Source organism: Camelus ferus, chromosome 1 (assembly GCF_009834535.1).
Source record: "Camelus ferus isolate YT-003-E chromosome 1, BCGSAC_Cfer_1.0, whole genome shotgun sequence".
Lineage (NCBI taxonomy): Eukaryota > Metazoa > Chordata > Mammalia > Artiodactyla > Camelidae > Camelus > Camelus ferus.
The window spans coordinates 61102165-61128615 of record NC_045696.1 but is presented as its reverse complement, the minus strand read 5'-3'; the positions used below and the strand labels follow the sequence as shown (position 1 = coordinate 61128615).

Sequence of the window (26451 nt, the reverse complement as noted above, 5' to 3'; positions counted from 1 at the left end):
GTGTGAGCCACACACCCGGGACAACATCACAGATGCTCACAGCACCAACCTCAACAGGCAGAACTTCATCCCCATCTAGCGTAAGCAACACATCTCCAATGACCTCAAAGACGGTCACGTCACAAAGTTCACTGGACACCCCCACAGGAAGAACAGGGGACACATCAACGCCGGTAGCGGGCAGTAACCCTCCAGTCACTTCTGCAGTCTCCACGACAAGGGGACTGGTGGAACAATCAACCTCACCCACTTCCACCACTTCTCGTGAGACAACATCAACGTCTCCTCAGGCCTCCCAGACTCAGAGTCTGGAAACCACCGCAGAGACTCAAGCCAGCACCATCACAGCTGTGAACACATCAACCCCCTCATCATCCACAGCGGGACCCACATCTACACTGGGCATCTCTCCAGGGACAAACCCCGCAGGCGAGACAACCACGTCATCCCCATCCAGTGTGAGCCACACACCCGGGACAACATCACAGATGCTCACAGCACCAACCTCAACAGGCAGAACTTCATCCCCATCTAGCGTAAGCAACACATCTCCAATGACCTCAAAGACGGTCACGTCACAAAGTTCACTGGACACCCCCACAGGAAGAACAGGGGACACATCAACGCCGGTAGCGGGCAGTAACCCTCCAGTCACTTCTGCAGTCTCCACGACAAGGGGACTGGTGGAACAATCAACCTCACCTACTTCCACCACTTCTCGTGAGACAACATCAACGTCTCCTCAGGCCTCCCAGACTCAGAGTCTGGAAATCACCGCAGAGACTCAAGCCAGCACCATCACAGCCGTGAACACATCAACCCCCTCATCATCCACAGCGGGACCCACATCTACACTGGGCTTATCTCCAGGGACAAACCCCGCAGGCGAGACAACCACGTCATCCCCATCCAGTGTGAGCCACACACCCGGGACAACATCACAGATGCTCACAGCACCAACCTCAACAGGCAGAACTTCATCCCCATCTAGCGTAAGCAACACATCTCCAATGACCTCAAAGACGGTCACGTCACAAAGTTCACTGGACACCCCCACAGGGAGAACGGGGGACACATCAACGCGGGTAGCGGGCAGTAACCCTCCAGTCACTTCTGCAGTCTCCACGACAAGGGGACTGGTGGAACAATCAACCTCACCCACTTCCACCACTTCTCGTGAGACAACATCAACGTCTCCTCAGGCCTCCCAGACTCAGAGTCTGGAAACCACCGCAGAGACTCAAGCCAGCACCATCACAGCCGTGAACAGATCAACCCCCTCATCATCCACAGCGGGACCCACATCTACACTGGGCATTTCTCCAGGGACAAACCCCACAGGTGAGACAACCACTTCATCCCCATCCAGTGTGATCCACACACCCGGGACAACATCACAGATGCTCACAGCACCAACCTCAACAGGCAGAACTTCATCTCCATCTAGCATAAGCAACACATCTCTTATGACCTCAAAGATGGTCACGTCACAAAGTTCACCTGACACCCCCACAGGAAGAACAGGGTACACATCAATGCTGGTAGCGGGCAGTAACCCTCCAGTCACTTCTGCAGTCTCCATGAAAGGGGACTGGTGGAACAATCAACCTCACCCACTTCCACCACTTCTCGTGAGACAACATCAACGTCTCCTCAGGCCTCCCAGACTCAGAGCATGGAGACCACTAGCAAATAACACACCAGGGACTTCACAGTAGTCAACCCTTCACCTCATTCATCTTCCAGAAATGGACATACTTCTTTGGGAGCCGTTCCTCAGGAGACATTCACTTCTGTTATAACAAGCGTATCTTCCTCACTGCCTATTCTACAGCCCTCCACAGAGTCTGCTTTCTCTGATTCTATGTCTTCTAGTAATATGGGAACAACTCAGAGTATATCAAGTTTTTATACTTCCACCATTAATTCTTCATTCTCTCAAGCAGCCCCTGGCCCTGCAGTCACCAGGAGTTCTACTGCCCTATTTACAAGTCACCCCACTACTCTGTCTGTTGCCAGCACTTTTCCACCATCCGCAGCATCCTCAAGCTCCATCATAAATACTGAAGCATCAGGTAGGTGGGAACTCTGGCAACTTGGTCTCTTACAGTGGCCCAACTGGTTCAGTTCAGCCTAGAAGAGTGCTTGGGAGAAGACGGTGAGTTAGCATTGCCAGGCTGGAAGTCAGGTCCACAAGAAGATGAAGTTGGTGTGTTGGGGGTCTGGTGGGTGACAAGCTGATCACCTCCTTTGTCCAGGAGACAACTGCTGATTTGCAGGGGGTGGTTTGAGTGTGACCAGAAGACAATTTTCTAACTGTTTCTTTCAGCTCCTAAAGCCTATGTCTCTCTTTATCTCTGATACTTCCTGACTGTAAGACCCACTTAGCCTTCTTTCCCTGTCTGTCCAGGAACAACCATAACCTCACCGAGGACAGGCAGCAAGAGAAGCACGACATCACTACCCTCAACAACCTCCCAGAGCCTCACAGCCTCCACTTCTAGGACTTCCACGGGCACCCACTCGACAGCTGCCCCGGGCCCTATCACGCCTGAGAAAGGTCCGTGGTTCTGTAGAGCTGGGACGGAGGGGTTGGAGTTAGATGGAGATGTTGTAGTTCTGGCAGCTGGATCGGATCTACCGATGAGGGTTCTTGTGGGTAGCTGGAGGAACCAGTTCTGTGGATCTTTCCACCGCTGCATCTGGACCATGGGAAGTCCAGCTACTCTCCGTATCCCCTTGATAAGGGTGAGGTAACTGAGTGCTTTGTCTCAGCCTGCCCGCTCACAGACTCTGCTGTCTCCAATCAGAAGGGCCTTACAGGGGACAATGAGACAGCATCAGAGTTGGGTGCTGAGGGCTGGCTTTAGACATGGTCCTGAGCTGGGAACTGGAGATACCGAAATGATCAAGGTGCTGTTTAGCAAGAGACAGATCTGCTGCCTCAATAGATGCCATTAGAGGACTAAGTCCAGGGTATTGGGTGCACACCTTGGAAGGCTCTGAGGGAATGTGGGCCGGGGAGGGGAGGGGTTCAAGGTGATGAGGGGGCTTCCTGGAAAGCATGAATAGGAGCTGGGGAGAGGAAGTGCCCCAGGCAGGCGGGAGTGCCTGAACAGCTGGAATAACTGGCATGGACGGAAAAAGCAATCTTCGCATTGCATGGGGATGAAATCCCCAAAGCCTTTGGGGTTGCGGGAAGTAAGGTGAAGAGTGTTGAGAAGCAAGGCTGTGGTGTAAAGGATCTTGCAGACAACAGGCCCAGGGAGGCTGTGGCTAGATTTACACTGATAAACGGTGCTATGGTGACTGGGGTGGAGGATGAAGTTGCTGGAGGCAGCTGCAGGATTCCAAGGAAGACCAGGGGAGGGCGGCCAGTATGGAAAGGAGGAGGCCCATCTGTTGAATTTTTAGGACAACATTTCTCCAACTGGAGCTCAAGGACCTCTAGGGGGGGTCTTATGACAAATTCTAGGGGTTCTTCAACTTTATACAGAGAAATACCATTGTAGCAAACAAGTCTCATTCTGTGAAATGATCTTTCAGTTACTCATCTTCACTGTATTGGAAAAATGTTGTCTTTTAACCCTTAAAAGAATGATGAGTACCATAACAGGTGCAGAATAATTTGTTGGTATTGTGACAGCAGGACCTGATTTTCTTCAAGCTGGGGAAGGCTGAGAGTACCATTTAAGGGGTAAAGTGAAAAGACGGGTTGAATGCAAGTGGAGAGGCAGAGGGAGGAGCCCTTAATGGCTCTCACTTAGGGAAATAGAGGACAAGAATGGAGGAGTAGCCGGGGGACACTCCCGGGGGACTTCTGCCAGCCCTAATGAAGTCAGGGCCCCTGAGAACTTCCTGCTCTTCTTTGTATCGGCCCAGGAGTTTCCCTCTTCCCCTATGGGCCGACTGCTGGAGACCTGGAGTTTGTCAGGAGGACGGTGGACTTCACCTCGCCACTCTTCAAGCCCCAGATTGGCTTCCCCATCGGCTCCTCTCTCCGGGATTCCCTCTACGTGAGTCTCTGGCTGCAGCCTCAAGGGCAGGACCCATGACCTTCCATGGGCCTTGCTTCTCTCTGTCTAGGGCTTGGAGATGGTCCTGTGACCATGACCATGACCATGACCGTGACTGAGATGGAAAATGGAAGCAATACTTTTCAGACACCTACTGTGTCCATGCCGCTGACTGCATGTGCATGTGCTGTCTTTAATGACAGGGCACCAGCTGAGGGAGATGGGGAGCTGAGCAAGGCCCCCACCCCGCAGGGACAGAGTGCTGTTACCGCCAGTGGAGAGGTCCCAGGGCCCAGTAAACTGTTTAACTGTTTTCATGGGCCCTTTTTATGAGTAGGAAGCTCTGCCTGGGAACTTGAGTGTTTGAGGCCATTCACATTTTCTCTAATTCTTTCCTCGTTCCTCGGTCCAAGTTCCCCATGTCTCCTGGAGGAGAGTTGAATGGCCGTCATGGCCACTATGGCCCGTGGTAAAGGGGCTGAGTCAGGACACAGAATGAAAGGGCCACACAGGGATAGGGGTGAGGGTATCAGTCTTTTTAGCCCTAAGTGATGTGGCACAAGCTTCAGGGTGGGGCTGAGAGGATTTACCCAGAGACTGCTCTGTGCTCTGCTTTGTGATTGGGCTGGTCTATAGACGGGTCTGCCACTGAAGCAGGACAAAACCTACCACCTTTGGAAGGACTTGGGACATGAGGAATGTCCTAAGGGTGAAGAGTATTTGTGTGAGAACTACATGCAGGCAGAGAGGTGGATGAGACCTTCCAGAGGTTGTCAACATAGCTGAAGTTCTACCCAGAGGGGCCCTCGGGGCTCACGCGGCCCAGGAGTTGGCCCAAGGCTGGGATGTTCCCTCCCTGCCTCCCTTCCTGAGTGCTAACTGGATGAACCTTTGTGCTCAGTTCACAGATAATGGCCAGATCATTTTCCCAGAGTACCAGATTTTCTCTGACCCCAACCCTCCTCTTGGAGGCTTTACAGCCCGGGACCCTGTGGCCCTGGTGGCTCCATTCTGGGATGATGCTGATTTCTCTAGCCACCGGGGAACCGTATTTTACCAGGTGAGCCTTTCAAAGCTCAGGGTCCTCCAGCCACCAGCAAGGAGAGACAAAGGGCTGTGCAGAGGGCCTTGCAAGTATGACTGCTGTCAGAGCCTGGGCTCAGTGTGGGTGGGTATTGAAACTTAACTATGAGGGCGGGGAGGAAGCAGATTAGGACACAACCATGGAAAGACCTGCAGGAGACAGTGATGGGGGCTGGTGATCCATCATTAGATTTTAGAGTGAGATTGTAGGGGGTCTGTCCCAGAAAGCCTGAGTCAAGTGAAGCCCCTGCATGTGCTCCCACATTGGGTTAATGATTCCATTCAGTGGGAGCTATTCACATTGTGAAAGCTACCACAGGTGGATATGGATTGTGCCGCCACCTCAGATGAGGCACTGTAAAAGATCCAAAGATGGAGAAACACACACCTGTCCTCAAGGAGCCTCCAGTCGGATACAGGGAGGTACAGATGGGTGCAGGTGTTCACAAAGTCCAAGCCAGTTTGTGCTAAGAGATGCAGAAGTTCAGGTCCAGAAAACTTGGGTTTCTGGGCCTTGAGTCACCACTCCACACGCCCCAGGCTTCCCAGAATTTGAATTGACCTTAAGGTCAGAGGAACTAACTGAAAATGTAGGCCCAGGACGCGGAAGGATGGGAGACAGGGGTGTACTGAAGTGAGCAGGATCACCAGGCAGACAGTGCGGGGTCTCTCGTTTCCTTGTCCGTATCTGCCTTCTTCTCCTAGGAATATGAGACACTGTATGATGAATACAACCCACTAGTGCAGGGTGTGGAGTCTCAGATTAAAATGTTGACAGACGCCTGGATCTACAAAGCCAAGTGGACGCTAAAGGTCACTTGGGTCCGTGCCCCCGCCTATCCTGCCTGGAGGACCTTCGGGGTAAGTGGACCAGTGGGCAGCTTCCTGTGAGCAACCTGGAAGTCAGGCATCCTAGAATCCTACGTGAGGCCTCCTCTTCTAAAATCCTCTTTGACCCAAGGTCAGATTGGTGATTATAGCACTGCCCTCCCCACTCACCCCCCAGCCCCCAACCTCCCACCCCCACCCCTCCTCCTCCAGCACCCCAGCCCATTTGCTGAGCTTTCACCCTGTACCAGGTGTGCCTCTGCTTACACGACCTCATAGCAGCCCAGAGCACTGGGTATTAGGAGGTTGAAATGTAGGACATGGAAATTTTGTGAGTCAAAAATGGCTGGCTATTGGCAGTTTTATATGGTTCAACCTGATACTGTTATCCATGTATCAGAGATGAGGAAGATGATGGTTAGAGAAGTTAAGCAACTTGCTCAAGGTCACCCAGCTAGCAAATGACAAAGCCAGAGGTTTCTCTGACCCCACGCTCTGGCTCTCGACCAAAACGCAGCCAATGTAATTGGGCACACCACAGCCCCCTAGTCTTCCCTCTGGCGGTCACAGAGTGCTTCCTTGTGTCTGGTCTGAAGTCACTGGTTGCTCAGTTGGCTCAGCAACTTACCTACTTTGGACAAGCACAGTGCTTGGCACTCACCTTCAGAGACCCTCCAGCCTCAGCGGCCGTGGTCCTCCTTGCTACTTAGGTTGAGAGGACACTTGGACAATATCCTTAGCTATCCCTGAGGAAGCTCCTCGGGCCTCGCCCAGCTCTCTGGCACCTTGGCTAATCTCTCAGTTTGCTGAAGCTTTGTCATACAAACCCCTTCCAACTGGACTCTAACCCAGAGTCCTTTACCTCCCCTACCCTGGAAAGAAGTCACAAAGAAGGCAAATCCACCGTGACGGGTGCTTTAACACCCAGGGTGAAAGCTGCCTGCGCAGTCCCAAACTTACCAGTATTTCAAGCCCAAGCCTTTGCCCTGGGTAGGTCACGAAGAGGTGGCGTGGGTGTCAGGCCCGGGGTGTGGGCTGGGTGGTGGGACATCCCAGATCTCTCACAAACATCCGTATGTGTGTCTCTAACCAATCCCCAGACCAACACCTACCAGGCCATCCTTTCCACAGATGGGAGCAGGTCCTACGCCCTGTTTCTCTACCAAAGCGGTGGGATGCAGTGGGATGTGACCCAGCGCCCAGGCAACCCCGTCCTCATGGGCTTCACCAGGTAGGCCAGGGAGGGGCTGTCAGCACTGAGTGGATACTAGGAAGGGTGCAGAGCAGGGGTTTCGCTGCACACACGTTCACATTGCCCAGGATGAGGCGCAAACCTCCTTGCCAATGCTGCTGACTTGTGCTGACTCGACTTCCCGCTTCTTGCCGTTTCACATTAAAAGATCCCTATTAACTCTGCCTTTCCTATCCCAGTTTCCGTGCATGGTGATAATAATTCCCACAGTTTTGACTTCTCGGATTTCCACGGACATTAGCTGACCTCTTTTAACTTCTCAAAAACCATCATAACAGCAGCCAACATTTAGTACGCCAAGTGCTTAATATGCGTAATTGTATTTGATCATCACAACAACTCCATGAAAGAGAGAGTGTTAATCACCCATTCTGCAGATAAAGGAACTGAGGTACATACAGACGAGTAATTGCTCAGAGTCACAGAGCTAGAAAGTGGCAAAGCAGGAATTTGAACCCAAAATATGAGGCTGAAACCTTCCTGACTTCTGACGGGCTGAGAATTAACCCCTCACGCAGGGGCACCAACAGCTTGTGTAAGGCTGGGGCAAAGACGGAGAGTAGAGGGATGGATGGGGCTTGGGTGGGGACGTGGGTTCCCAAGTGTGGCGATGTCTCAGTCTCTGACACAGCAGTTCTCAACCATGGTACTTGTGCAATCGGTTGTGAAGTTCCCATGTAATTTGTTACTGGTAATTAACATGCTGCAAATGTTTTTCTCTTAGAGTGTGTACTGGATGGCCCCTATAATTATGTTGCTTTCACTTGTTTTTCGATGTGCCCTGAAGGAGAAAGGGGTGGAATTATCCAACAAGCTAGGAATTTCACACCATTCTGAGTGCACTCACAGAAGGTGTCACGTCCCTGTGCGTCACCTGCCCTGTGTCAGAGGCGGGCGGGGATGGCACATCCATGGCACCCGTCCTCACTCAGTCCTGAGGGATTTACTAATGTTACTGCATCAGATCTTCACAATGCTGTGAGGTAGAGGCTACTGCGACCCCTTTCACACAGAGGTGAACACTAAGAACCAAAGAGGTTAAGTAACTTGCCCATGGCCACCAAGCTACCAAGTGCTGCAATGGGAAACTGAACCCATAACTGCGTAGCTCAACAGATCGGCTCTTAGCCCTCACAACCAGCTGTCCCCTACAGAGCCCCCTCTCCAGCCCCTAGGTGAAGGGAACCTACCAGGAAGGAGGCCTGACCTGTTGTTTTCACACCCTGCCCATAACCGGCTTCCTGCAGTTAGCCATCTGATGTGGAATAAATTCGAGCCTCCTGACTCCTGCCCCATCCTTCTCTTCCCTTCTCCTGCTTAGGGCCGGGAGTCAGTGGTTCTAGCTGGTGGACTGACCAACTGTCAGAATAACTGATTGACCAGCTGATAACTAATGACTAGCTGGAATGAGTGAGGGACTGGCTGGCTGACCAGCTGGATGAATGAATAACTTGCCGACAGTGGGGAAAGACTGTGTGACAGAGGCCAAAGCTTCTTTCCTTTGTCCGCAGTGGAGATGGGTATTTCGAAAACAGCCCACTGACATTCCAACCACTATGGGAGAGGTATCGTCCAGACCAATTCCTGGATTCCAACTCAGGTAAAAACGCCACCTTCCTACACTCGAGGAACCAAGTCCTCTTCTGTCTCCCACTCCATAGGCAATGACAGTCCTGGGGGCAGCTCCCTTGCATATCCACCATCCCAAAGTGTGTTTCCAGCACCACCTAACCTCCTGCAGGTGTAATTCGGACTTGGCGCTGCCCAGGGAGCAGTGTATCTCTTGTGCCCGCATATAGGGCAGTCTCAGTTGGGGCTGTGTCCTCCCTGGGATGAGCCGAACCTGGGAGGGCTATCAGTGGGCCCAGATCCTTGAAGTAAGGACAGGGTGTGGCAGGAGGTGGGGATGTGAATGGGCAGTTAGGACCATTCTCCAAGTGTCTTGTCCCAGAGCTGGAATGAGAGCCCAGATGAGATCCCTTAAAGGAATCTACTAAGAGGAGATCCAGGGGTCTGACATCCACTCGGTCATCACTTATTGAGTAGCTGCTGTGTGTTGGACACTGTGCAAAGAGCCAGGAATATGAAAAAAAATGAAAAAGACCGACTATGTTTGCTCTCAAAGAGCTCTTATTCCAGTAAGAAGGCCAGTACTTCAGGCCCCATGGGCCTCTTCCGGTGGCCCCAAAGGGGAAAGAATTACAGTTTCCAAAATGTGATAGAACAGGGGACATTTTAACATTAGAAATTAGCCATGTAAATTGTGAAGCATAAATCCAATTTTATTTGTTCTGTGGCAAGAACTTCTGGAAGCTAAGTCAAATCATGGGTGCCATCTTGTGGAGAAAGCAGTCGTTTCAGATTAAGGCCCTTCTATCAAGATGCATCTGCTTGTGATGTAGAGGGTGCAGTGTGATTGTGTGTGTGTGTGTGTGTGTTTGTGTGTGTATTTGGGGAAAGTATCCCATGTGTTTCCTCTGTACCAGGCCATTGAGAAGATACACAAACAGATAATCATAAACAATGATTATTCTTTTCAAAACCCTATCAAATTGTAGTTATCTTGAGAATTTCTTCTTTTGTGTGGAAGCAGGGTCAAAATCGAATACATTATGTCCTGTTGTATTTCACTGGGCTCTGGAGTCCAGAGTCAGGGTTTCGCTCTGAGTTGGGTAGAGGTGAGGCCTCCCTGCCCAGCACTTATCCAGGGTTTCACCCTAGGATCCAAGCTTTGAGATTTTGGAGGTCACATCAAAGCGGCCTGTAGGGAGGAGTTACTACCAGTCTGAACTGGGCCCATCCCTGGAAGAGCTGTTCAGAGTTGGGGGAGTGACATACAGAGGAGCACTTATGAGTTGTGCTTGTCCCTAAAGCTAACACAGAGCTTGTGGCCTCAGGCCCCGGAATAACCCTTCCTCTGCTCCCCAGGCCTCCGAGGGCTGCAGGTCTACAAGCTACACAGGAAAGAAAAGCCCAACCACCGTCTCAGGTGCCTGCAGTCATTGAAGAGACAGCCTCAGGGGCCCAGCCTCTCCTGCCCTTGCTCCTGGCAGCAGGGACTGTGGGACTTAAGATTCCAGCCCATCAACATAGGTGACACCCCCTTCCTGTCTCTTATGTCACCCTCTGGCCCCCACAGACCCACCCACCCTCTCTCTGACCACACGTGACCTGTCCCTTCCAGGACCCCCTCAGTTCCTCCCCAGAAGCACCCCCACCCCATTGTACCACCCCCCACAGGCACCCTGGGCCTGAGTACGTCTGGCTTGTTGCAGGCTGGTGGTATGCCGGCAGCAGCCAGCTGTGCAGCTTCTCCTCCTGGCGTGGGGGCGTCTGCTGCAGCTACGGGCCCTGGGGAGAGCTTCTCGAAGGCTGGAGAGTACAGAGTCCTTGGCAGTTTGGTACGTGTGTCCACCAAGCTCTCAACCCCGCCTTTTCTGGAGCTTTCTGTTCTTCCCTGTCAGAGCCCAGCCTGGGCTCCATGCCAGCTTGTGGGAGCTGCAGAATGAGGCCTCTCGTCCCCATTTCCTCCCCGCTACTACCCATCTCTGACCCTCAATTTCCTGATCTTGTAACATTAGGAAGTTTCCGACTGCCCTTCCAGCTGCCATCTTAGGGATTTACAACTGAGTTCCTCTTGCTCCATCTCCGCCTGGCCCATAGCCCCAGCCCAGAATGGGGGCATCTTTCTAGGAAAGGGGAGGGGACCTGGTCTGACCCTGTCCGTCCGGACCCAGATTAGCAGGCTGTATGGGGGAAGACGTGGAGTCATCTCCCACAGATACCCTCCAAAGGAGCTAGAAAGCACAGGGTTGGGGGGCCAAAGTGTGTCTGCCCCCATCTTCTTCCCTGTAATCGCAGCAGCCTCCTTAGTCCCCAGACCACCAGCCATGACTTCTCACTCCCAGCACTTTGAGAGCTGTGGGACTCAGCACCCCACCCTTCAAGAAAGGAAGGACCCTGTGCCCGGCCCATTGGGAGCTTTGCTGCTTGTGGCTCTGACAAGTCCGAAAAGGGGACTGGTCAATGGCCCAAGGTCGTTGCGCAGGGCAGGATCTGAAGTGAGGTGCCCCTGATTCCCAAGCCATGCCGGTGCTGCCCGTGTCATCCTGCCCAAACCTCCCAGCTGGGGTCTGCACGTCCTCCACCTCCCCAACAAGCTTCCTTCCCCACAGACCAAGAACTGGAGGCTCAGAACTGGTGCTGCCGCTTCAACGACAAGCCCTCCTTTTGCGCCCTGTACCAGCTAAGGCGGCCCCGCATCGGCTGCTCTGGGTACCAGCCCCCAAGGCCCGGTGAGGCTGCTGGAGCTTGGCCCTGGGGCAGGGCCAAGGTGGAAGATCTGGCAGGGGAAGGGGGAGAAAGCCTCTTGGGGTCTGGACCAGGGTGGCACAAGCTTCCTGGGGCAGGGCTGTGGCCACAAAGGAAGATGGACATGGTTCCATTGTGCAGAGATAGCAAACAAGGGACTTTATACATGTCCTTGAGGGAAGGGGAGATAATGAGAGGTGGGTGGGGGGCACACAATGCAAGGGAGCTTCCGGGGAGTGTTCTAGGCTCCATGAGCACCTCCCCAGGCTGGAGTCTCCCAGGCAAACACCCTGCCTGGGGGCAGTGAGAAATCCCAGCCCCTTCCCTGGTCTGCCATGCCAATGTGGTGCCTTCTTTTTTCCAGCCTGGATGTTCGGGGACCCCCACATCACTACCTTGGATGGTGCCAATTACACCTTCAATGGGCTGGGGGATTTCCTGCTGGTCCAGGCCCAGGACAGAAACTCCTCCTTCATGCTGCAGGGCCGCACTGCCCAGACTGGCTCAGCACAGGCCACCAACTTCATTGCCTTTGCCGCTAAATACAGCTCCAGCACACTGGACCCCATCACGGTGAGGGGGATGGCACTCCCCTCCCAGAGCACCTTCAGCTACAGGAACTTTAGCTGGAATTTGAGGCCCAGGAGGAGACTGAGGAGGAAGAAGGGAAGGGGGCAGGAGGGAAGGAGGCTGCATCCTGCCAGCACAGTGTTTGAGTCAACCCTGAGACAGACACAGGATTGGGGTCCTGGCTCCACCAGCTGTGTGACTGAAGAAATGACTTAACCTCTGGTGCCTCGTTTTTCTGATAGTAAAATGGGGATAATAATATACCTGCCTCACAGGGCTGTTATGAGATTTAAAAGCTAATCTAAGAAATGTGCCCAGCTCAAAGCGTGGCGGGTGCTAAGCACCCTGCACACGGTAGCTAGATCACCTTGTATCATCTCCCCATCACCCTCACCTTCGTCCAAGGCCCAGGCTCTACACTCTCCTCGCAGCCTCCTTCCTTGGCCTCTGGGCCCACCTGCAGGTCGGGCTTAGGCCTCCACCAATTCCTTTCCAGGTTCAATGGTTCCTTGAGCCTAATGACACAATCCATGTTCGGCTCAACAACCAGAATGTAACGACTACTCGAGAAGGAGCAGAAGGTAGGCTGGGGACAGCCATCAGCAGCCCTCTCCTGCTTCCCTGGGTCAAGGTCAGAGTCAGTGGGGTGCCCGGCATGGGGGAGCAGGGTGCAGGGGTGGAGAGGCAGCAGCATCGTGGCAGAACAGAGAGGTCACCAGCCCTGCGTCCCTCCAGCAGCTATGCCTGAGCAGTTTCTTCACCAGAGCAGAGCATCAAACTTGCCCTCTTCACTTCTCTCCTTCCTCTGGGTCTGTGTGTGACAGCCTCTTGGTGGCAGCCCCGTCCTCAGTCCCCAGGGAGAAGTGGATGGGGTGGGCTGTGAGGATGTCCTGTGGGTATGGTTTCGCGCTGCTGGATGGAGTAGGACCCTGAAGGATGTCTCCCAGCCACTCTCAGTCTCCTCTGCATCTTGAACCTTCATTACTGCCAGTCTTGGGCCTCCAGAGCTCCAATTCTGGTTGCTTCCTCATCTGTCTCCCCACATTCTAGGCCAGGTGATAGTCAACACCACTGGAGTCATAATGACCCGCAATGGCTCCATGGTGTCAGCCAACTTCGATGGGGCAGTGACCGTCTCAGTGATTGCTCTCTCCAACATCCTCCATGCCTCCTGCAGCCTCCCAGAGGAGTACCAGAACCACACAGAGGGCCTCATGGGTAAGGAGCAGGCAGGAGCCTGACTCTGCAACAGGCGCTCAGGTCCCCAGCCCGCAGCAGCTCCCCATCCTGTGGGCCTGCGGACCTCCCAGATGGGGCTTCCTTTCTCAGCCTCCTTGGAGTGGAGCCCTGGGAGGGTACTGAGCTCAGGAAAGGAGGAGGCACCTCTTCAGCTACCTTTGAAGCTCACTTCCCGTCCTCCTGAAGCTCTGGTTCCAGGGCAACCAAGGGGGCATCAAGGATGGGCTCTGGGGAGTGTGGGTCCAGCAGCTCCCTTCTGGTTTCGCACCTCCCCACCCTCCTTCCACCCCCAACATTCTCTCTCTTCCTTCTTCATTCCCTCCTTCATTTTCTTCTTCCCTAAAGCTGAGGGGAGGGCTCTGAGGTCATAGTCCTTTCTCCTTCTCCTGGATAACTGAACCGAGAACACATGCAACTGGCAAAGGCTCCCCAGGCTCCCTCCTCCTCCCCACATCTCCATATGACCCGCTGGATGCTCCCCAGGGAAGGGGAGGGTCACAGTTCCAGGGTGGCCAACTCCTGCTCTGTTCCTCAGGGTTCTGGAACGGCAACCCACATGACGACTTCAGGATGCCCAATGGCTCCACCATTGCCTTGGGGAGCACTGAGGAGACACTTTTTCACTATGGAATGACCTGTGAGTCTGGGCCTCAGAGTCCTCGGGCAGATGGGGCAGGGCCAGGATAAGGGAAGCTGCTGCACTGCCTCCCTCAGTCCTGTGGGAACCGGACCTCTGTCCTGTGTGAGGGAGGGATGGAAAGGCCAGGAAGAGACCTGAAGATTCTGGTGCCACCTCAGATTTGTCCGCTCCACCCTCAACCCACCTGAGTCCCTCTATCTGGAAGAGAGGAAGTGGGTGGCCCTCACTCACTAGAGCAGGCATTTCCAATCTCAGAAGCTGGAAGTCACTCTGTCCCTCCATGTCCCCACCCACCCCTCAAACCATACAACATGAGGATAAGGGGTGGACAAGAAAGAAATATAACTAAACGGTCCCACCACCATCACATCTCATGTGTTTTAGGGGAAATCAATGGAACAAGCCTCCTTGGCAAGAGGAATGACCATTTGCCTTCCAACTTCACCCCTGTGTTCCTTTCACAACTGCGGGAAAATAAATCCTTGAATGGAAATTTGACCTCCCAGTGTAATGGAGATGAACAATGCATCTATGACACCCTGGCCACACAAAATGTGGAACTTGGACAACACACTGGGATGCTCTTTAGAGTTTACCAGCAGATGAACTCCACCCTGAGTAAGTGGTGGGTCCCGGGGAGGCCTGTGCAGAGTTACGGAGCAGATGAGGAGCCCCTGCTTCCACGACACTCCTTAAAGCTACACATCTTTCAAATTTAACAGTTTCTTTTTCTCATGTTATTCCTCTGTTCAAACCCTTCCATGACCCACAGCTCACTCTGTCCTTATGTCAACCTTCAAAGTCATTCCAATCTGGCCCCATTGCCTCTCCAAACTCTTCTAGTGTTCTCACCTCACTCCCTCCATTCCAGCCCCACTGGCTTCTTTCTTCTTCAGACACGCCAGGCTCACTCCCAACTCCGAGACTCTGCATGTGCTATTCTCTGCCTGGAGCACCTGCCCCTAGACAGCCACGGGCCTGCCCCTCACCTCCTTCGAGTCTCTGTTCAAATGTCACCTTCTCAGCGATGCCTTTCTTGGCTAGCCTGTCTAAAATTTCATGTTCACCACACTTCCTATTTTCTTTCCCTGCTCAATTTTTTTTCTCCTTAACATGTATAACTATCTAACACATTTTCAAATTTTCATCGGTATCTTTCTTATTTGTTCATTGCTGTGTTCTTACCACCAAGAACAGTGCCAGTCGTAGAGTAGGTGACAATAAATATTTATTGAGTGACTGAATGAATAAACGGATGAATCAACAATGAAATGGAAATAGCAGGGCTCCAAAACACAGGGACCGGTGAAAGGGCTTCACCCCTCTATTTCCTGACAAATGCAATGCCCGTGAGATATGACCCTCGTGGTTTTCGGCCCTCTTCCGAAGGTAAAACTCTGCATTGGTCTCAACAACCCTGTCCTCTGGTTCACTTCATACCATGCCCAGCATGGCATTCTGATCAGGAAAGAACTTGAAATAAACCCTGTTTGGGGAGAAAATAAAAGAGAACAAAGATTTGGCCTGGTGGGCAATACAACCGCAGCCTGATTTGCGTAGGTTTGAGAGCAGTTACACAGGATAATTCCTGCTTCTGGAGGTGGGTCACAGCCCTGGGAATGCCTCTTACAAGCCAGAGGACTAGAGAAAGAGAGAGGAGGCCCAGAAGGCAAGATAGTATCCTGCCTCAGATCCCGAATCCCTTCTTTGTGTCTCAGATCAGTACCCGCCCCCTATCGAGGGTCTTCAGGAGCTGAAAGCCTTCACTGGACAGACCACGCAGGTTTATTATGCCAGCAGTGCTGAGAACGTCACATTCACGCTCAGAAACAATGGCGCTGACTTCAAGCTCTTTGGTAAGAATGCTTGACTGGGGCCATAGCTGATGAGGTCAGAGTCAAGCTTTGGGTAATTTTGCATTTATATCCTGTGCAACTTCATGTCATTTTTCCATTGGAATACCCAGGACCAACATTTCTAGGAATTATTCCTATAATTTGGATAGATGGCCCATAGGGACTAGTAGTGATGGGCTTATGATGATTTTACCAGCTAACCCTGGTGACTCTGGGCACATGCAACTGATTCAAAGATCATTTCATCTACTGGTTTCCGGCCCTTTGGCTAAGATCCAGTGTAAAGATCATTTCATCTCAATCTTACAAAATGCAATCATCTTTAATCATCTTTATGCAATCACCAAATTATTAAATATAACAATGAACAAAGGCTAATTTAAAACACTTTCATATCTGTTCAAAGAAGGATATCATATAGAACAAGATTTAAAGAAATATAAATACCTTCGTTCAGTACATTCTCACGTGTTTACCTAATTTTGCACCTCCTTGAAAGCTTCAACTTTCCCTGTCAGTAACGGTGAGGAGACCCCAGGCCTGGACCCTGATCTGGCTTAAGAGTCAAAGCCCACAGGAGGCAACCTGCTTTCTGTTGCCAGCACTAATTAAGCTGGTGACTGTACTTTGCTAAATCAAAGCCCTTAGGGACCTTATTCTGAGCTCTGAGCACTTCTCTGACTCATTTCCTTTCTCTGTGCTTAAGAAAGGACTGCTTTGCCTGCATCCTGTTGCTCCATGTGGCGTCCTCCCAGGTGCCCAGTCAATGGCAGCAGATTTTCTCCTCCACTGGGCTCCTTTCCTGAAGAGTGACGGCCTGGGAATTACTCTCATCTGTTCCCTACTATCTGCTCCTCTCAACCTATTGTTTCCAGGAGACTTCCCTATTTTCTTGCACAACGTAAGACAGGTTTGATCAGAAGAGTCCTTATTGATATGCAGCAGTGTTTCACTGTAGTCTGGTGTCTGAAGGCGGCTAGTGAAAGGTCCAGGAAATGAGAGCAGTGGGTGAGAAATCAGGGCAAGGGATGGGGCTGCCGGGAAGCTGGAGTCATTTTCTTCTTCTCTGCAGAAGACCTGCCAAGTAGCCTGGGCAAGTGTTGGGAGCATCCTGGCCTTCATCCTCCATTACCCTTAAATGTCCTGTCCTTTGGCCCAGGCAGGGTGGCCCTTTGGGGTCCCTTCAGAGGGGCAACTGCCTTCCCCTCTGTGGAGCCCCACCTTAGAATCCCTTAGTTGGGCTGGTGCCACCTCCAGCTTGGGGCGTGCTCAGGAGGATCACTCAAGGAAGCCAGTATTGCTGAAAGAAATGGTTGATAAGATTGGACAAGTGGTCTGGGGAGGTGGAGAGGAGTCCAGCCTCAGCATTGGGGTATTAGATGCCAGGATGTGTCAGACAGCAGAGCAGATGTGACTCCCCACTCTCAACAATCTTGTCTTCCCTGGGGCAGAGAATGGGACACTGCTATGGACACCAAAGCTGCTGGAACCATTTACTCTGGAGATTCTAGCAAGAAGTGCCAAGGACGGCTTGTCATCTGTGCTCAAGCCAAGGACTGTGGTCTGTGCTTGCAAGGCAAAGAGCCAGTGCTTATACAACCAGACCAACTGGGTGGGCAATTCCTCCCTGGAGGTGAGTGTTAGAGAAGGATGGGGAGGGAGCTTTCGTGTTGAGGGGAAAGGAAGTGGAAATTGAAGGGATGTTGTCATTGAATGCCTGTGATAATGTGTGTATTGGGAGGTGGGTGGAGCTGTAGTAGGTGAGGGGGGCTGATACCAATCTTGGGCCACAAACTTGCAAGTATAAGAAATAGAATTTTCTTTACTGCTTATAGCTCAACTGAATTTTTATCTCTCAGCCCCCATTCAGTCAGGCCTGCAGGAAACTTCCACCTCAGCCTTTCTTAGAGTTGCCCAGTGGTTCCCAGCTCCATGTTCTGGAATAGGACACTGAAGCATAGAGTAGGAAGGTGCCCTTGTGGTCCCTGGGCCTGGGTCTACACGGACCACAATCTCCATGCTCCCTCCCTTCAGACTGAAGGAGGCACTCTGTGGCTCTGGTGCCTTTGCTCAGACACAGGAGACCTTCTGTACAGTGGCTTAGGGTCCCATCAGCCTAGAAGCACTGCACGGCCATTTCTTTGAGACCTCATCCTCATGGTGTTGAGAAGAGAGGCACAGCTCTCCTCTGAACTTGGCACCCCTGAAACTCTTTTTCTGTCCCTTTCACTCTCTTCCTCCAACTGAAAGAAGCATCTCTTTCGCAGTTTGGAGAAAATCCTTCTCCATTCAAGTTTCTAGCCAAGATATTTGGCCTAAATCCATGAATCTGGTGCCATCTGCATTTAAAAAAAATTTTTTTTTTGTTTTATTTGTAAAGGGGGAGCCAGAAAGGAAAACGTTTGGCTGGCAATACCCCACCACTTCCTTCACCCCTTATACACACACCCCAGTGCTGAAGCATGAGCAGAGAATTCCTGCTTGAAAGGGACAGGGGTAGGGGAGTCCAGGAAGAGAAAAAAAATGGGGGAAAAAGGGATTAAAATCAATACATTATTCTAGATATCCCAAGATATCCAGTCTTGGAAGTAGAAAGTGTTGAAGGGTTCTGTTGCAAGGAGCTTTCCAGAGTCATCGCCGTAGGGGAGAAAAGAAAGACCAGGAGTGTGATGAGGTTTCTGGCACAGTTCTCCCCTGTGCCCTGGTTCTGGTGACTGCGGGCTCTCACGCTCAGCAGCTCTGTCTTCTTGGTTGGGAGTCAGCAAGGGAAGGGAGAACGGGAAGCTGCAACTTACATGGGGTCCAGTTTTCCAAGGGTAGTAGAATGTTTGTTTATTTAGCCCCCATCTTACTCTAGAAGGGATTTCAGGCAAGGAGATAAGATGTGAGAGGGAAGAGGCTGAGATCCCAGGCAAGGACCAGGCAGAGGGCTCAGGGCAAAGGACGGCCCAGGGAGATGACAAGGCCCCAGGACAGTCTGCCTTTGGGCAGGGACAGGCAGGCCCAGGGCCTGGCCAGGAAGGTGCTTGGTGGATACTGGCAGAATTAAGACAAGGACTCAGACCAGAGGGATCAGTACAGAAACACCCAGAAGCCCTTAATTGTTCAGCCCCCTGGCCACCCAGTGATCAGCAACCCATTCCAGGTGGCCAACTGCATGTGTGACGAAAACACCTTTGGCCAATTCTGCGAACGCTCCAGTGACCCCTGCGATGTGCCGTGCTTCCAAGGTGTGAAGTGCATTCCTGGGAAGGGCTGTGAGGCCTGCCCTCCGCACCTGACTGGAGATGGACGTCACTGTACATGTGAGCTGGGGACAGGGATTGGCAGGAGGTGGTCCTGGGGACAGGTGACATCTCTAGGGCCTGGGACAACCAAGGGCAAACCACTTCTCCCCATTTGCCAGCAAGTCTTTAGAATGTTGAGTACAGGTGGGTAGGATAAGGAGGGAAAGCAGGTAGGTAGGGTGTGAGACTGAAGGAGAAAACATTGTACAGGCAGGCAGGAGAGGCCAGAGCAGCCTTGAGGCACCAATGTGGGAAACCCAGGACAAAAGACAGAACATGGCCTGGAGAAGAGATGAAACTTCTAACAGCAGCCAGGGAACAAGAAGCAAGCCGGGGTGGGGCCCTCAGGCTCCTAAGGGTTCTCTGAGATGCAGGGCCCAGGGTCTCTGCCTCTCCCCAATCAGACATTTGGAGGGGCTGCCATGGGCATCAGGCAGCAGGGGTGTCTTGTCTTCCCTTTGAGTCCTCCTCCCACCATCTGTTTCTGGATCTCTGAGTCACCTTGACCTCTGAGCCATGAGGGGCATCACATCACGGTGCGGCCTCTCTTAAGCCCTCTAAAGCGCCCCAATGAAATCTAGAGACCACTGCGTCTTCTGAGCAGAGACCAGAGAAGGTAGAACCACAGCCTTAGAAAGGTGAGAAAGGGGATGCCAGTGAGGAAAGTGGGCTGATGGGCCCTTCTCCTGCCAGCCTTCTGGGTCCTTTCCTGATGGAGAGGGTCTGATAAACACTCCATTTCCTCAGCAGAGGTGGGAGAATCACTACCTGGCAGAGGAAAAGGGGTTGCCCGGTGAAGAAACGTCTGGAAAAGGAAGAAGGATAGTTTGGGGTTCAGAGTGGCCCACGAGCAGAACACAGTTTAAGCGGGCTTTGGGGGGATAGAAACCAAGCCTGTCCTGGGAGCATCTTTCCGCGGGCTGGAGGCTGCCCCCTGCTGCCAAGTGTGGTATTGCTGACCTCTCTGCTCCCTCTGTAGCTCTGGAGAACTCTTTCCCCTGTCAGAACAAGTCCTGCCCTGCAAATTACTGCTATAACTACGGCCACTGCTACATCTCCCAGACTGCGGACTGCCAGCCTGCCTGCATCTGCCCCCCAGCCTTCACCGACACTCGCTGCTTCCTGGCTGGAAACAATTTCACTCCAGCTGCCCGAGGTACGACCAGATGCTCCGCCATCCCCAGTTCTTCGCTGGGGGCCAGGCTAAGTTCCTCAAACTCACAGGACAGAACTCCTAATTTCCCTCAGCTGGTGGTAAGCTGTAGAGCACGGGAGCGAGGAGGGGGCAGCTGTCACAGCAGGAACCACGGGCCTGAGCCGTCTGCTGAGGAAAGACTGAAGGCCACCTCACAGCTCAGTGAGACAAGAGTCGGGGAAGCCCTGGCCATAGTCTAACACCCACTAGTGTGAGAGTCAATAGACTTGGCCACTTCTCCTGACTCTTCTGGTGACCTACTGTCACTGTAAATTTGGGCGGTCTTCTGGGCTGGCCTCCTTGGGTAAGTCTGGGTAAACCTATGAGGCGATTACAAATCTGCTTCTCCCATCTCCAGAGCTTCCCATAAGAATCATCCAGCTGTTACTCACTGAAGACAAAAATGCCTCCTCTGCAGATGTCAATGCCTCGGTCAGTGCTGCGGGCCAGCTCTGGGTGGGGAGGTGGATCTTGGCAGGTTCAGGGCAGGGTCTCATCATGCATCTAGAGTTAACTGCCAGGGGCTGGAGCCTCCTGCTCCAGGGAAGGCTGAGGGTGAGGAAGGCAGAAAGGCCCAGGACAGATACCTCCAAAGGGGCTGGAATGACCAACTCACAATAGACAGAGTCCATGGTGTCAACACAGCCTCCCCTCCCGAGCATCCCTTGAGACTTGCACTTTGTTATTATATGGAAGAAACACAGTGGGCATTTCACCTCCAGGAAGCCTTCCCTGACTTCCCTGAAGGAGCTGGGGGCTCCCTCTTCTTGGCTCTCCCTCCCTCGTCCATTCCCCAATCCCAGGCAAATAGCACAGTAGTTGAGTTTTGAGGCTCTAGAGTCCTACCTGGGTTCAAATTCTGGCACTGCCACTCACTAGAGCAGGTATGATAATTAGACAAATTATTTGATGTCTCATCCGTAAAAATAGAAAGAATTATAGGACTTATGTCAATAGGCCGTGTCAAGGTTTAAATGATAATGTACATAAAGCACTTAACGAGGTGCCTGAAACACAATGTATCACAAAATTACCAGAATAATTATTACAGTTGCTCCTACTTCTGCTGCTGCTGCTGCTGCTGCATGGTAAATCCTTTGATGTCTGTCTACCGTGCCAGACTATGGGTCTTTGAGTATGGACTGTTCCTTAGTCACACTGACATCCCCTGCACCTGGCCATCCCCAGGTCTGGCTACATGTGATTGGTGTTCATTATACATGTGCGGAGAAAATGAGTGAGTGATCAGAGGTAAAGTGGGGATCATTCACTTCCAATTCTCGCCTTGTGATAGGAGGTGCGGTGAGAGTACGTAAAGTCCTTCACTCACTAACACATTTCTATCAAGCAGGGACCCACCCTAGTCACCAGGCTAAGCTGGCGTGTAGGGATACAGAAATTCTGGTGGTACTGGGGCTCACACTCAAGGAAGGAAAGAAGGATGAATAAATGCACTAAAGTGGGAAGGGTCTCCTCTCTGGACTGAGCCTCACCCCACTTCCACCACCCCCAAATCCCCATCCTCTGTCTTAGGTGGCCTACAGGCTGAGGAACCTGGAAGTAAGGACTTTCCTCAGGAACAGAGAAGTGAATCAGATGTAAGTGCGACTGTCCCTACCTGGTCCTCACCTGGCCCCTGGGGCCTCGCCTACGCCCCTGCCCACTCAGCCGCTCACTGTGCCTCTCCTACACAGAGATTCTCCAGCAGCACTGGCCTCAGGAAGCTCAGTTCACCACTGGAAGATCATCTCGGAGTTCCAGTACCTCCCTGGGGGCCCTGTCATTGACTTCTTGAACACTCAGCTGCTGGACGCTGTGGTGGAGGCCTTCTTACCCCAGGCCCAGTGGAGGAGGAGAAAGAGAAGTGAGGGGCCCAGGAGCAATGTGATTTTCTACCCTATCTCCAGAGAAGACGTGCACAGTGTGATGGCTTGTGAGTCACTGTCTTGGGGACAGTTACTGGGGTAGCTAAGGGAGGAGAAGCAGAGGGAGCCTGGCCCAGAGCTTCAGCCCAACCAGCCATGGCTGAAATGTATTGTACAGTGGGCCACAGACAAGAAACAAGTTAATTTACTTTTTTGTTTGTAACTTTTGAGAGAAATTATAAACATTTTACCCACCATCCTTCTAGATTCAACAGCAGGAGCGCAAAATACTGCTTGATGCACCCCCACGTGTACAGTTTCACAGAACAATCACTCCAACTGCCTGACCATCACTCCTAATGGCTTTCTTTCTATAAAATTGTTATATATAATGATTTGGTTTAAAGACCATTGCACTTTATAAACATAAACAAGGACATCCTTTGTGCCTTTGCCCTCTGGCTGGAGATATTAAGTTGAAGGCTGGAGACCTGGCCCAGGGATAGAGACATCCCCTCCCTGAAAGAATGTGACCCCGTGCAAAAGCCATCTGAAACTGGGCCTCAACAACCCCATCTGGAAAATGAGATGGGACTTCTGAGGGCTCTTTCAACTCCGAGAGCCCCCAGTTGATGGGAATGAGAGGTTGGCAAGTCTACCAGAGAAGAAAAGGAATGGCCCACCCTACTTTGTGAGTGAGGCAGAGAACAGGGCAGGGACCATGCCAGACCCAACGGAAGCTGCTGTGTTCCGTGAGTCCAGGACAAGCAAGAGCTTCTTCTAGAATCCAGACTAAGCCTCCTTCCTCCCAGGCGGCAACAATGTGAAATCCTCCCAACTATTATGTGTATGTGTGGCAGGGAGGAAGGGTTGGGGGTAAGGGAATGACTACCCTAGATATGACTGTGCCTTTTGTTAGAGAAAATAAACAATAAAAGCCCCACAACTTTTACTATATAAGTACAATATGTTTATTGTAGAAACTAGGAAACACAAATTAACAAAAAGAAAAAAAAATCACCTGTAATCTCAATACCCAAAGACAAATTCATTTAACACACATTCTTCTGAATTTTCTTTTATACATAGGAAATTTCACACATATCAATATTGTTTTACAATAAAGGGATCAAATCATACCTAATGTTTGATAACTTCCTCATTACTTAAACAATTATGAACATATTGCCTTGTAAATTATATACATATTCCAATTTGATATATCATTTTACAGTTTTAATATAGGGTGTTATATTTTAAACAGAATATTATACTAACAGCGACCGTTTATTGAGAGCTTACCATGTCAGGCACTGTACTGAATACTCTGCATATATTATCTCCCTTAAACTTTACAGCAAGGTAGTTTCCTTTTAAAAATAAGGAAACTGAGGCTGAAAGAGGTAGGAAATTTCCTCCAATTCACACAACTAGTTAGTAGAATTTGAATTTCAGCTCAGGTCTGGCTGACGTCAAAGCATATACTCTTAACCAATGCATTTTCTATTCCGTGGTGCTTACTGGTTGCACAATACTCTTTATTAAACAAAACCACTCCTGTCAAGCATTGTTGGTATTATAAACCATGCTATTCTGGGCTTCCATGAACATGTGTAGCTTTTGTGCGTGTTTCCAATTATTTCTCAGGATAAGTGCCTGGAAATGGAATTCTTGATTGAAAAGATACAGATTTGGTATTAATCAGTTGTGTTCCATTGTTCACTTGTGTCCTGCCTGACAGTGAATGTGAGCACACTGGAAACTTACCTCCAATGCAACAGCTACAAGGGCTACCGCCTGGTCTTCAGCCCCCAGAGCGGCTTCACCTGCGTGTCCCCATGCAGCGAGGGCTACTGTGAGCACGGAGGCCAGTGCCAGCACCTGCCTGATGGACCCCGCTGCAGGTGAGTGGGGCTGGGGACAGGAGGTGGAGGGCAGTGCTGGGGAATCCAAGCTGGGCAAAGATACTGCAAGGGGTCCGGAAATGCCGTGGTACCTCCCAGTGTCTGAAAATTAGGATGCTTCCCTTTGTAATTAAGAGAAAGGGGATCAGAGAAAAAGGGACAATGGAAAAGAAGACGTGTGAGTGCCTACCCTGTGTAGAGAATAAAGATGCTATATTACCTCTGCAGCTCAAACCAGTTACAGGGTGGATATTATGACCATTTTAAAAATGTGAAAGCTGCAGCTTAGAGATGATAGGGAACCTGCCCGCGGCACCCAGTAAGTTAAGTAGCAGTTAAGGGCTGGATAAGTAGCAGTTAAGTAGCAGTTAAGTAGCAGGATAAGGGCTCCAAAGCCAAACTCTTCCACCAGATTTTGCTTCTTGGGTGGACAGCCTGCTGTCTCCTTGTGGAAAAGGAACCCCCTGTCCTGTGTCCAGGCCCGGCCCTGCCCCTCCTTAACAGTACCAGTCAGTGAGGTCCCTCTCAAACCGGCGCCCTCTGTTCCCTTGTTCCCTCTGTTCCCTTGATTTATTAGCAGTCTGCGGGGCTCTTGTGAGGGGAGCTCAGGACTGCTAAGAAGAGCAGCGCCACCCGGGCCCTCTTGTGACATCAGCGTCCTCCGTCTGCGTCAACGGTTGCCCACTGCAGCGGGGTCCAAGGAGGGGACTGATGGAGCTGGGCACCGGGGCAGGGGAGGGGGGCGAGGGGGCAGCGCTGAGAGATGGGGCTGGGTTTGTGACTGCGCATGCTCACCTGCGGCCAGCCCCGCACCTCCTCGCTGTCCAGGTGGAGGTGACCCAGGTGAATTAATCTCCACGCCCGCCTCAGTTGCCCAGTGGCCTTGCTTCAGCCCCGCCTCAGGGCTGACTCCGCCTCTTCCCTAGAGGGGAGCCCAGCCTGTCGTGGAAAACCTCCCTGGCCCTGGAGGCGGGGTGGAGAGGCTAAGCCCCAGCCTCCTCCCCTGCTGACCGTGTCCCCTCTCTCTGTCCCCAGCTGTGTGCCCTCCTCCATCTACACGGCCTGGGGCATGCGCTGTGAGCACCTGAGCGTGAAATATGACGCCTTCCTCGGGATCCTCTTCGGGTCCCTGGGCGCCCTCTTGCTGCTGGGGCTCGCGGTGTTTGTGGTCCTGCGCTTCTGCGGCTGCAGCGGGACCCGTTACTCCTCCTACCCGCTGAACTGCGAAAACTGAGGCCTCGCCCGAAAGGAGCAGCTCTGGCCTAGGATGCCTCACGACCCACCCCAGCCTCACCTGCACACACTTCCAAGCGCCGTGGTTTGGGAGAGACTGGAAAAAGGAAGATGATTGAAGGCTTTCCCAAGAAAAATGAGTAATGAGAATGAATGATAAAGACGAGATCACATCTTGTGAGCACAGTGGACGCAGAGGCTGGTCCGTAAAGACCTACTACATAAATGGACAGAGTCTCACAGGGACATACCCACAAAGAGGACACCGACCTACAGAAAGACGTACATGCACACACCAGAGTTAATGGGGTGATGGCTCTAAATTAAAAACCAAAATAAATTTGCACACAAAACTCTAGTTTACTTCTGATTAAAGTCTATTTAAATAAAATCCCTCTGACTTCTTGTGTTTCCAAAGCCATGGATTTCATTCATGATTTTCCTCTGGCGGCTGAAGGGCTTGGCACAGAGGTAGAGGCGCAGAGATGCTTCAGCCCTCAGTTACTCTACATTGGGGAGCTCAGTTGCTCTAGCCCAGACTTAGATCCTTGCTTCAGCCTCCACATCACTTTCTTCCCCTCCCCCCAACACAAGCCAAGGCCTGGCCTCTGGGGAAGATGGTAAAGATACCCCAGTATGGAGTATCCTCAACTTTCTCCCAGGACTCCTCCCTGCCTTGCTGGTCTCTGCACATCAGTTTCAAGGGGATAAATACACGGTGTCTTTTCCTATCTGGTTCCTGTACCCTCTGCCTGTGTTCCCTGGAGGAGGGATTAAATCATTTCAGCTCCCTTCCCAGGAATCACCCCATCATTAGACCTAGGGTACTCAACCCCTGATGCACTGTCTCTGTCCTCTCCTGGGCTCCAGGTGGAGTCTTCTGAGCTGCTCCACCCTGTAGTCCCTCAGTCTCTCTCTGCCTGCCACTGATCAGTTTCCACCTCATCCTTCTCTCCCTTAGCAGGCAGAACGTTACACTTACATTGTACAGCTCCGGCAACAACCAATCCACACCCTCTGTGTCTAGAGCACCTCATTTCCAACTCTGTGTAGAAACTGGGTAGTTGCCTCTTGGTCCTATATCCCAAGTCCACAAAGAGAGAATCTGATTGGCCCAGCTTATATCAGTTGTCAATTTCTGATCCAATCAACAGTAGCCTGGAAAAGGCAAA

General features: G+C 51.8%; 1 protein-coding gene across 2 annotated transcripts; it reads left to right on the top strand.

The window, feature by feature from the left end:
* MUC4 (mucin 4, cell surface associated) lies at positions 1 to 25698 on the top strand. 2 transcript variants are annotated; one of them, XM_032480878.1, is made up of 25 exons: positions 1 to 1341; positions 1947 to 2075; positions 2411 to 2560; positions 3883 to 4016; positions 4918 to 5076; positions 5805 to 5960; positions 7028 to 7158; positions 8691 to 8779; positions 10108 to 10272; positions 10455 to 10580; positions 11355 to 11474; positions 11855 to 12063; positions 12557 to 12641; positions 13111 to 13278; positions 13835 to 13936; positions 14324 to 14557; positions 15658 to 15795; positions 17247 to 17428; positions 18941 to 19100; positions 20062 to 20238; positions 20636 to 20709; positions 21811 to 21875; positions 21972 to 22210; positions 23884 to 24046; positions 25082 to 25698. In XM_032480878.1, the coding sequence occupies exons 1-25, from the start codon at positions 33 to 35 to the stop codon at positions 25278 to 25280; spliced, it is 4863 nt and encodes a 1620-aa protein (XP_032336769.1). In that variant the 5' UTR covers positions 1 to 32; the 3' UTR covers positions 25281 to 25698. The 2 variants fall into 2 exon arrangements, with proteins under 2 accessions (XP_032336769.1, XP_032336768.1); XM_032480877.1 differs by having other exon boundaries at positions 1944 to 2075.
* Positions 25699 to 26451: the final 753 nt, after the last annotated feature.